We start from the raw sequence: 12,287 nt of genomic DNA on the forward strand, positions 1-12,287 counted from the left end.
CTCCTGAGTAGCTGGGACTACAGGAGCCTGTGACCACGCCCGGCTAATTTTTTATATTTTTAGTAGAGGTGGGGTTTCACCATGTTAGCCAGGATGGTCTCGATCTTCTGACCTCATGATCTGCCTGCCTCGGCCTCCTAAACGGCGTGAGCCACCGCGCCCAGCTGAGTTTTATTACTAATAGCTAATTGTGTGATTTTTATTTTGACTAGTGAAACTCTAGAAATAGATTCAGAATTTTTTATTACATATTGTAATAATGTACTAATTTCTGTACTAATTTCTGTTTCCAAAAGATTTTTAGGTAGTATTATTGAGTGCAGAGGCGTTGTATATAAAATACAGACAGGCACACATTTATTTATAAAAAGATTAAAAAAACCATTCTAAGTACAGATTTTTCATAATTTTCCTGTTAGAGAAAATGAATAATTCGCCATAATTTTATCATCCTAACACAACTTTTTTTTTTTTTTTTGAGATAGAGTCTCATTCTATTGTCCAGGCTGGAGTGCAGTGGCGCGATCTCGACTCACTACAGCCTCTACCTCCCAGGCTCAAACGATTCTCCTGTCTCAGCTTCCTGAGCAGCTAAGATTACTGGCAGGTACCACCACACCCAGCTAATTTTTGTACTTTTAGTAAAGACGGGCATCATGCTGGCCAGGCTGGTCTCGAACTCCTGACCTCAAGTAATCCACCTGCCTTGGCCTCCCAAAGTGCTGGGATGACAGGCCTGAGCCACCATGTCTGGCTGATTTTTTAATGTTATATTGCATATATACTAGTTGAAACGAGTGAATTTATACTTTCTTGTTTTTTCATTTAACAAATAATTCTTTTTATTTTATTGACTTCCAATAATTCTCATTTTAACTGCTGCTGCTGCTTCATTATTTTGAGGACCTGTAATTCATCTAACCACTTTCTAGTCTTAGGTTATGTCTGTTCTATTTAGAAAAACTCTTAGGAGTGACACTAGTGAATCAGGAGAGCGCAGGTCTCTTCGTGGTGCCCACTGTATACTCACTTGGTGTTTAGCTGAAAGTGCTGCTAGAGTGTGGCCCCAGTTTTGTTACGGCTTTTTTTGCAAACCTTGTTAACCGTTCTAAAAAAGGTTGAAACTTTGGGAGGCTACAGCGGGCAGACCACTTGAGGCCAGGAGTTTGAGACCAGCCTGGCCAACATGGTAAAACCCCGTCTCTACCAAAAATACAAAAAATTTGCCGGTTGTGGTGGCGTGTTCCCACAGTCTCAGCTACAAGATTGCGTCGCTGCACTCCAGCCTGGGTGACAGAGTGAGACTCTGTCTCAAAAAAAATAAAAATAAAAAAAGTTTAAGACAGAGTTTCAGGATGAGTTTTATTATTTGCAGCCAATCATAGGATTTTTATAGTAAACTAATCTATGCCAGTTAAACTCCAGAAATAAATCCATAGTGCTCAACATTGCATGTATTTCTTTTTGTTTCCAGAAGGTTTTGTGTTGGTGTTGAGTGCAGTTGTAGTATAAAAAATAGTACTAATATTATTATGGTTATTTATGTCTTATAAAGCCCTCCTGATTGGAGCATTTTTTTCAGTGATTATGATGTTAGAGAAAATGAGTAAGTATTTATGGTTTTGTGATCCTAACCCAACTGTTGTTTCTTTCGTTACCTTACATGTGTGTTTGTATTTTTATTTATTTATTTATTTTTTGAGACGGAGTCTTGCTGTGTCGTCAGGCTGGAGTGCAGTGGTGTGATCTCAGCTCACTGCAGCCTCTGCCTCCTGGGTTCAAGTGATTCTCCCGCCTCAGCCTCCCGAGTAGCTGGACTACAGGTGTGCGCCACCATGCCCGGCTAATTTTTGTATTTTTAGTAGAGATGGGGCTTCACCATGTTGGCCAGGATGGTCTGAAACTCCTGACCTCAGGTAATCTACCTGCCTCAGCCTCCCAAAGTGCTGGGATTACAGACGTGAGCCACCGTGCCCGGCCAGTTTTTTTATTTTTTTGTAGAAATGGGGGTCTCACTTTGTTGCCCAGGCGAGTCTTGAACTCTTGGGCTGAAGCAGTCCTCCCGCCTCAGCCTCTCAAAGTGCTGGAATTACAGGCATGAGCCACTACACCTAACTTTACAGTTTCTTTCTTTCTTTGTTTAAATGGGGCAGAAATTTTCCTCCTGGTAGCTGCCAACTACTACTGGTCTTAATTTCTACCTTCAGAATACCATCAGTCTATCCTTTTAGGTGGCAGGCGTTCTGTGAGCCCTTTCTGCTCTGTTTTCCTGGTGTCGTTTCTAGGCTTCCTGTAGGTTAAGGTGGGTCTTCCATGGATAAGCTCTGTTTTGGTATTGTCTCTCCTAAATGAGCACCCAGAATTACATTCCCTTCAGAGTGTTTTTTCTTTGTGAGAATTTCTCTTTTTTAAAGAATTATAATAATGGTTTTTGACCAAAATCAAGGTTGTATTTTAAAGACAAGAGTATCTTCTGTAATCCTAGCATTTGGGAGACCGAGGTGGGCAGATCACAAGGTCAGGAGTTCAAGATCAGCCTGGTCAACATAGTGAAACCCCATCTGTACTAAAAATACAAAAAATTAGCCGGGCATGATGGTGGGTGCCTGTAATTCCAGCTACTCGGGAGGCTGAGGCAGGAGAATCGCCTGAACCCAGGAGGCAGAGGTTGCAGTGAGCAGAGATTGTGCCACTGTACTCCAGCCTGGGCCACAGAGTGAGACTCTGTCTCAAAAATAAATAAATAAATAAAAAGACCAGAGTATCTTTACTAATAATACCTTCATGGAGACAGAATAAGGTAAAACTAAAAATCATTCTGAAAACCAAGGCTGAGTGTGCTGTGCATGGAGGAGTTCCTGTAGCTTCTGCAGAACCCAGGGGCAGCAGGACCTGTGTGTCCTGAGTCCTCTGGGAATCAGCCTGAGTGTCAGCTGCAGCCGGGGAGCAGTCAGCAGGGCGCGCAGTCCTTCCTGCCAGTGCTTCTTGAGCAGAAGTTTCTCATTTTAGTGAAGTCCAGTTTATCCTTGTGTTCATGTACACATCCAGTTTTCTAGCACCATTTGTTGAAAAGGCTTTCTCTTCCCCATTGGATTGCCTTGGAGGCTTTGGACATCCTGTGAGTGTGGGTCTGATTCTTGGTGCGTGGCTCAGTTCTTTTTATCTGTGTGTTGGTCCTTACGCCGGCACTGCACTGCACTGTCCTGGTTCCTGGAGTCTTGGGGTGTGTCTTGAAGTCAGGTCCTTCACTTGGTTTTCTGTCTCAAGAATCTTTTTTCAGGCTCACTGATTTTTAAATTTTTTTTTTTTTTTTTTTTTTTTGAGATAGTGTCTCGCTCTGTCACCCAGGCTGGAGTGCGGTGGCATTCTCTTGGCTCACTGCAACCTCAACCTCCAGGGCTGAACTGATCCTCCCATCCCAGCCTCTCAAATAGCTGGGAGTACAGGTCTGTGCCACCATTCCTAGCCAATTTTTGTATTTTTGTAGAGATGAATTTTCGCCATGTTGGTCAGGCTGGTCTTGAACTCCTGACCTCAAGTTATCTGTGCACCTTAGGTTCCCAAAATGCTGGGAATACAGCATAAGCCACTGTGCCTGGTCAATTTAACATTTTTTTGTTTGTTTTTTGGAGATTGCCCATGCTGGTTTTGAACTCCTGACCTCAAGCAGTCCTCTCGCCTTGACCTCCCAAAGTGCTGGCATTACAGGCGTGAGCCACCGCACCACAACTGATTTTTTCACATCTCCACACTGATGTTATGCCTATCCAATGAATTTTTTTTTAAATTTCGGATGTTGTATTTTTCACTTCTAGAATCTTCATTTGGCTCTTTATTTTAATAGTTTCTGTTTTTTTGTCAAGATTTCTTCTTGTCTTTTATTGCAGTATATTTTTCTTTATGTCCTTGGACATACATATTAAGGTCACTTTAAGATCCTTGCCTGCTTATTCTAGTACGTGGGTCATCTTGAGGTTGGTGTCTGAGTATGGCTCGTGTTTTTTGTTTGTATTTTGGAGTAATTTTGTAAGTTTGAATTGGATTTTGGATAATTGTGCATGACATATAGAAACCCTGGGTTCTGTTATATTCTTCTGAAAAGTATTTATTTGCTTTAATACTTAGTTAACTTGATTGAATTAAAAATGTACACTCTGGCCGGGCGCGGTGGCTCACGCCTGTAATCCCAGCACTTTGGGAGGCCGAGGCGGGTGGATCCACAAGGTCACGAGTTCGAGACCAGCCTGGCCAATATGGTGAAACCCTGTCTCTACTAAAAATACAAAAAGTAGCCAGGCGTGGTGGCACACCTGTAGACCCAGCTACTCAGGAGGCTGAGGCAGGAGAATGTTGTGAACCCGGGAGGCGGAGGTTGCAGTGAGGCAAGGTCGCACCGCTGCACTCCAGCCTGGACGACAGAGTGAGACTCCGTCTCAAAAAAAACCAAACCAAAACAAAACAAAACGCCAAACAACAACAACAAAAACCTGCAAACTCTTTCTCCTTTGTGACGGGAGGCACCTGAAAACTCAGGTCAGTACTTGGGCCTTCGTTTGGATTCTGTTTTTGTGTACATGGTTTAGGTGGAGGTTAGGGAGAGAATATGGGGCCTCCTTTTCCAACTGTCTCCTGCTCTTTGTCCTCTTGTTCAAGCCCGTGAGATGCTATGTGTCTTTAGGTTTGAGCTGTTCCGTAGAGCACAGGCTGGGGCTGCCCTCATGCCAAATGCCATGAAACTGGAAACCTTACCATGTTCCATTCCCTTCTTGCAAGTATCATTTCCCCTCCTGTATCACTGGCCTACCTTTTCGTATTTTTTTGTGTTTCATCTAGAGTTTATGTTTACGTGGATTATGTTTATTTTATTTTATTTTATTTTTTTTGAGATGGAGTCTTGCTCTGTCTCCAGGCTGGAGTGCAGTGGTGCAATCTCAGCTCACTGCAAGCTCCGCCTCCCGGGTTCACGCCATTTTCCTGCCTCAGCCTCTTGGGTAGCTGGGACTATAGGCGCCCGCCACCTCACCCGGCTAATTTTTTTTTTTTTTTTTTTGTATTTTTAGTAGAGACAGGATTTCACCGTGATCTTGATCTCCTGACCTTGTGATCCACCCACCTCCACCTCCCGAAGTGCTGGGATTACAGGCGTGAGCCACCGCGCCCGGCCTTGTTACCTGGATTATGTTTGACCCGATAGGAAGTACTTGGCCATTTCTGGACAAAGAGCCCTTTATCAAGTTTTGTTAAATTAAAAAATATTCTTTTCTTTTGATTACATTAGTCATACATACTCATTATAGAACATTTGGGAAATTTAGAAATGCACACACACACAAATCGTGTCATCTGTAATGCTGCCCCAGAGGTGAGCACTGCCAGGCCATTGTTTTCAAAGCATTCTTTCCTTTCTTTCCACCCTCTCTTTGTCCATCCCCTCTGTCCCTTTCGTCGTCTTTCCTTTTCCATCTTGGTTAAATGTAAATGGCAGTGCCTTCCTCTTACATATGCTGTATTGGGGCTGATTTTTCCTTTTAGTAACTCTTCCTAAGCCTCTCCCCATGTGCGTACAGAGTCTCTGGCATGGCTGGTGGTGGCTGCGTGGTGGGCCTTGTGTGGCAGTTGGTTCAAACAGCTCCCTCTCACTGAACAGTTACTTTGTTTAGGTATCTGTAACTTTTACGTTTAAAATGTCTCATCACTAAGTAGAATGAATATTTTTGAGTGATTTAAGTTCTTAGTAACTAGTAATTAAGTTCTTAGCATTTACTTTAATTGCGAGGATGGTGACCAGATGGAAGAGGGTTAGGGTTGAGTCTGTGCTGACCAAGAGTTGGCTGGTTTCTGTCTTCATAAGAGAACATGCCAGTAGCTTTCCATGTAAACTTTTAAAAACCATGATTTTTTAAAAGCAGTTTTAGGTTCATGGCAGAATTGAGAGGAAGGAACAGAGATTTTTTTACATACCCCGTTGCCCCCAACCCCATGTGCACAGCCTCCTTTATATCCGTGTCCCCCTCCAGACGGTACGTTTGTTGCCCTTGGTGAGCCTTCAGTGCCTTGTCATTAGCATTGTACTATAGTTTCACTGCTCTAAAAATTTCCCGTGCTCTGCCTGTTTACCTCCTCCCTGCTACTTTGCACCTGGCAACCACTCATCTTTTTGTTGTCTCTATAGTTTTGCTTTTTCCAATACATCATAGAGTTAGGATCATGTAGCATGTCACCTTTTCAGATTGGCTTCTTTCATTTTATTTTTTTTAAAGATGGGGTCTTACTTTGTTGTCCAGGCTGGAATGCAGAGTGCAGTGACATAGTCCTAGATCACTGTAGCTTCAAACTCCTGGGCTCAAGACTCCTGAGTAGCTAGGACTACAGGCGTGTGCCACCATGCCTGGCTAATATTTTAATTTTTATATTTTTGTAGAGACAGGATCTCGTTGTGTTGCCCAGGTTGGTTTTGAACTCTTGACCTCAAGCGATCCTCCCACCTCAGCCTTCCAAAATGTTGGGATTACAGGCGTAAGCCACCACTCCTGGTGATGGCTTTTTTTCACTTTAAACATTTTAAATAACATCTGTCTATTTATATCTCTATATATCTCACGTATGTATGTTCTCAAGTAGGGTGCTAACTATAAAAATATCATTTTAAAGATCTAAGTTGGCTGGGTGCGGTGGCTCACGCCTGTAATCCCAGCACTTTAGGAGGCCAAGGCGGGTGGATCACGAGGTCAGGAGATCAAGACCATCCTGGCTAACACAATGAAACTCTGTCTCTACTAAAAATGCAAAAAATTAGCCGGGCGTGGTGGCAGGCGCCTGTAGTCCCAGCTACTCAGGAGGCTGAGGCAGGAGAATGGCTTGAACCTGGGAGGCAGAGGTTACACTGAGCCGAGATTACACCACTGCACTCCAGCCTGGGCAACAGAGTGAGACTCTGTCTCAAAAACAAACAAACAAAATCTAAGTTAATTAGATAGTTATTAATTGGGGTTTTAGTGTCATTTTCCAGTAGAAAGGCAATTTAACCTTTTTATTATTTGGTGTTTTTGGATGTGAAGTTATGCTGGGCAGTGTGACTGACGGGTTGGCTGAGCTTTGTCTCAGAACTGAAACTAATGTTTCCCAGCATTAGGCCTTTTGTTATCCAGTATGCAAAGCTAGTTAGTTTCCCAAGGACTGTAGGTTTGCATTGATTTGAAATTCCATTAAAACCAGAATAATATGTCTTTTACAAGTCTTTTTTCCTCCAGAGGTAAGTTAGAACTTTAAATTGTTTATTATACATAAATATACATTACGCATGTATATTTAAAGACACGGGGTAGATAACATTTATGTTATTAAAAAGGAATGAGGTCGGTGTTTGGGATAATTATGATGGTTTGAGTTTATTTTTGTAATGGCCTTCATGTTTTCATCTTTTTTCCCAGCAGCAAGCCCTCGCAGGGAGCCTGGTAGCAGGGGCCGGAAGCACAGTAGAGACGGACCTGTTTAAGAGGCAGCAGGCGATGCCCTCCACAGGTATGGCAGGTATGTCAGGGCACAGCTAGCGTGGCCTTTGGAATGCCCCCCTCTTCTTGGGCTGCCGAGGTACAGTTGCCATGAGTTTCTGAAGAGTAGTTGCTAAACTTGATTTCTTCCTACTTTGAAAATTAACCTCTCTTATGGTGATTATCAGCTGAACAATATTTATGTGAATTTTTCTGTGTCTTGAGGTGAGGACTTTTTCAGTTGAGCAGGTATATTCCATATTGATTTTCTGTATGCATTTGTAGGCTCTTGAGTCACCACAGTGTAGCTCAACACAAAATCATCTGCTTTCTGAAGTTGTCATATTTTTAAGCTGATTTTTTTCAAATAATAAACTTAATACATTTTTATATAAAAGACTTCAACAGTTCAGTAGAGTATAACTTAAGCCTACCTCTGGCTTGGTACCTGCCCACTCCCCAGCCACAGCAGTAACCACCGTTAACGTTTCGCATATTCTGTCTCACAGACCTTCCTCTCCATACACAAGCATTGTTACATATGTGATACTTTGAAAAAGTTCAGATGCGATCGGATTGTATGTATGTTGTTATGTCTAAGAATATTAACTGAAAAGGCCATCTCTTCAAGTCATAACCCCTCTCTCAGTGCCACGTGCTGTTCCATCATGGGGATGGTTGGTTCTTTATCAGTCAGATCCTTGTCAATGTTCATCTGTTAGTGCCACATTTTATCTGTTACAGTGAACTGAGGATTGAACATGTAGTCTCATGTTTTTTTTTCCTACATGTTTATCAGTCTGTGTATCTCCTTATTTTTTGAGATAGGGTCTGGCTCACCCAGGCCGGAGTGCAATGGCATCATCATGGCTCACTTCAGCCTCGAGCAAATCTTCTGCCTCAGCCTCCTGAGTAGCTGGGACTACAGGCGCCGCCACCACGCCTGGCTCCATGCAAGCCTTTTTGCATTTTGGCTACAGTCAGGGTCCCACTATGTTGCCCATGCTGGTCTCGAACTCCTGGGCTCAAGTCTTCTCACCTCAGCCTCCCGAAGTGCTGAGATTGTAGGCGTGAGCCACCGCACCCGACTGTCTGTCAATATATCTAAAGGAAAAATGCCTGGAAATGAAATTGCTACATCAAAGCGCAGGTGTAGTTAGGTAATGATGGTGCTCAGTTGCCCACCAAAAGGACAGGGCCAGTTTTCACTGCCATCAGCAATGGCTGGTTCTTTCACATTTTGATTGTTTTATTAGGTATAAGTCATTTAATCCTCATTGCTCTGATGGGTGAAAAAATCCTTGTTCTGATTTGGATTTCTTTAGTTTTGAGCACGCTGTGCAGCCTCATTCCCTGTGTGCTGGGCATCTGTGAGTCTGCCCCACTGCTCGCTCTCCATGCTCTCGTCTGTGTGCTTGTGGTGCTCCTCGTGTGCTTGTGGTGCTCCTCGTGTGCTTGTGCTTTCCAAGTGCTGAGCGAGTCCCACTCTGTCCGTCGCACGCGTTGCAGTGTTGCCTCTTGGGTTGTTGCTTGTCCCTGGCCTTGTTATGAAGCTTTTCCTTATATTGGCAACATTTTAATGAGAAATTGTATTTATCAGCCTTATCTTTTATGGCTTCTGGATTTTAGTTAATGTATAGAAAGGCCTCCCTGTTCAAAGATGATAAAAACACACATGCTTTTTTCTACTACTTTTCTGGTTTTATTTTTACATCAAACTGCACCTTTTTTGAAAATTATTCTAGAGCAGTCTAAGAGGCCTCGCCTTGAAGTGGGTCACCAAGGGGTAGTTTTCCAGCACCCGGGGGCGGACGCAGGCGTTCCTCTCCAGCAGCTAATGCCGACCGCACAAGGTAAGGCCCAGCAGCAGAGCCAGCTCCCCACTCAGGAGCAGGCGGTACACTGCGGTTCCAGAAACCAGCACCAGACTCAAACTTGGGCAGTGGAGGTAGCGTGTTTGCAGTGGGGTGCCTGAAATTGAGATACTTCTCTGAGTCCCAGTCCATATCATATGCAAAGCCCCTGGAGACATGTTCTTGCCACACTAATGGGAGCCACACGTCGCTTTGTCATAGTGTCTTTCAACAATTTTTACTCCTGTGTTTTTCCTAATTGCCGCGTTGTGGGGATGCCCTGTGGTGATCTGGTGCTTGTTTTGCTTGATGCTGACTTGCAAAGGTCAAGCGCCTCTCTTTCCTTTTGTGTGTGCTCAGTTGTGGCCGACTTCTTGTGTGAGTGTGGTAGGTCTTGGATAAGCACCGGGGTGTCAGACATGTTTCCTTGTGACTCACTGGTAGAAGCTGCCACACTTGGGAATCAGTGCTCTTGGTGCTTTTCTTATTTTGCAGGAGGAATGCCCCCCACGCCGCAGGCCGCGCAGCTCACTGGACAGAGGCAGAGTCAGCAGCAGTATGACCCCTCCACGGGGCCTCCCGTGCAGAACGCCGCCAGCTTGCACACCCCACTGCCGCAGCTGCCCGGGAGACTGCCCCCAGCCGGTGTTCCCACCGCAGCCCTCTCCTCTGCCCTGCAGTTTGCACAGCAGCCGCAAGCAGTGGAGGCCCAGACACAGCTCCAAATCCCGGTGAAGACTCAGCAGCCCCATGTTCCCATCCCTGCACCCCCCAGCAGCCAACTCCCCATCCCTCCCTCGCAGCCTGCACCACTGGCCCTCCACGTTCCCACGCCTGGGAAGGTGCAGGTGCAGCCCTCTCAGCTTTCCTCCCTGCCACAGGTATGAGAAAAGATACAGGAAAAAAAGAAAATGGACTGCCTGGTTGTTAGACAGGGTGTCACACTGTAATTTGTATATTTTCTCTTAGCAGCTTGCTCCCCCAATTTAGAACAATTAGTTAATTCAGTACTTGCACTATAGTTTTATTTGGCTCTATGATATTATCTTTATTAAAGTAATAGAGAACAGGGCCAGGTTTGGTGACTCACGCCTGTAGTCCCAGCACTTTGGGAGGCTGAGGTGGGTGGATCACCTGAGCTCAGGAGTTCGAGACCAACCCGGCCAACATGGTGAAACCCTGTCTCTACTAAAAATACAAAAATTAGCCAGGTGTGGTGGCACGTGCCTGTAGTCCAAGCTACTTCAAAGGCTTAGGCAGGAGAATCACTTGAACCCAGGAGGTAAAGGTTGCAGTGAGCTGAGATCGCACCATTGTACTCCAGCCTGGGTGACAGAGTGAGACTCCGTCTCAAAAAAAAAAAATAAATAATAATAATAAGAGACAACTGTTATTATTGTCACTCTTAGTACCATGGGCCCCTGCTTACTCACCCACATGTTGTGTGAAGGGCATAGTGTCAGTTATCCCTTATGATCTGCCCAGCAACTCTCAGGTAGGTGGCAGCGACCCATTCTACTAGTGTGGAGACAAATAGTCAGAGGTTCTGGGGCTGGCCCCAAGTTACGTGGCGATGAAGTGACGAGCGGGGCTTGACCTTAGCTCCCTGTGAGTGCAAAACCACGCTGCACACCACCCACCAGACGTGCTCCCTGGGTGCCTGCTTTGCTGCTTTTGGGATGCTCTATGCTCTGCAAACGTGTGTAAGGCGTTACTGATCCAGCTTGATACACGTGTGTAAGGTGTTAATGAGCCAGCTTGATACACGTGTGTAAGGCATTACTGATCCAGCTTGATACATGTTTCAGGTAGTTAAAATGCCCCTCCTCCCCCACTGGTGAATTTTACCCAGTGCGGTTTTGGAATGTCCACAGTAAACTGGTTTTGGTTTCTAAGGAGTAGCGAAATGCCACAGCCTGGATGCCAGCTGTCAACAGGGCACTGACAGGGAGGCCGGGGAGGGCTCTCAGCCCTCTTAGTTCTGTTTGATGCACGTCAGGGCGTGGGGAGCCCACTGCAGGGTCTTCCCTTTTACCCTCTTCCTCACTAACAAAGGAATTTCCTAGGTGGGCTTTGAGTTCAGGGTTTTTGTTTGTTTTGAAACAGGTTCTGGCTCTGTCACCCAGGCTGGAATGCAGTGGGACAATCTCTGCTCACTGCAGCCTCTACTTCCTGGGCTCAGATGTTCCTCCTGCCTCTGCCCCCTGAATAGCTGGGACTACAGGCACACACCACTACACCTGGCTGATTTTTGTATTGTTGTAGAGATGGGATTTCGCCATGCTGCCCAAGCTAAAAGTTCTTTTTCTTTTCTTTTTTTTTTTTTAGATGGAGTTTCGCTCTTGTTACCCAGGCTGGAGTGCAATGGCCTGATCTCGGCTCACCACAACCTCCGCCTCCTGGGTTCAAGCGATTCTCCTGCCTCAGCTCCCTAGTAGCTAGGATTACAGGCATGTGCCTCCATGCCGGCTAGTTTTGTGTTTTTAGTAGAGACGAGGTTTCTCCATATTTGTTAGGCTGGTCTTGAACTCCCGACCTCAGGTGATCCGCCGGCTTTGGCCTCCCAAAGTGCTGGGATTATAGGCCTGAGCCACCGCACCCGGCCTGCAGGTTCTCTATGTTTGAGATTTATGGCAAAGTCTTAAGTATATAATGATGAAATAATAGTAATGATAATAGCTATCACTTACTCATCACTTGTGAGGTGTGGTGTCAAGCACTGTGATGAGCGATTTATTGGCATTATTTATTTCCTTTACCTGACAACGTTATGATGTAGAATGTTTATTATCTCCATTTTATAGATTTAAAAAAATGGAGGCCAGAAAAGCCAGTGACTGGTGGGGCTGTGCTTGGGAGCCTTTTGTGCAAGTCTGCAGTGAACCCTAGTGCACCCACTCTGAGAAAGGCGACACATGTCGGGGCACTGAGCTCTTCTAGGCCT

General features: G+C 45.0%; 1 protein-coding gene across 11 annotated transcripts in view; it reads left to right on the top strand.

The window, feature by feature from the left end:
- The window catches only part of EP400 (E1A binding protein p400), a 231,973-nt gene that overhangs the window by 123,767 nt on the left and 95,919 nt on the right, over positions 1-12,287 (top strand). For 5 of the 11 annotated variants that reach the window (XM_050747651.1, XM_050747654.1, XM_050747660.1 and 2 more), the window contains 3 exons: positions 7,434-7,530; positions 9,236-9,343; positions 9,839-10,224. In XM_050747651.1, coding sequence (XP_050603608.1) covers positions 7,434-7,530; positions 9,236-9,343; positions 9,839-10,224 — 591 coding nt within the window. Of the gene's footprint in view, positions 1-7,430; positions 7,531-9,235; positions 9,344-9,838; positions 10,225-12,287 lie in introns of all 11 variants that reach the window. The other 6 variants (XM_050747655.1, XM_050747659.1, XM_050747658.1 and 3 more) reach the window with 5 other exon arrangements.

Source organism: Macaca thibetana, chromosome 11 (assembly GCF_024542745.1).
Source record: "Macaca thibetana thibetana isolate TM-01 chromosome 11, ASM2454274v1, whole genome shotgun sequence".
Classification (NCBI taxonomy): Eukaryota; Metazoa; Chordata; class Mammalia; order Primates; family Cercopithecidae; genus Macaca; species Macaca thibetana.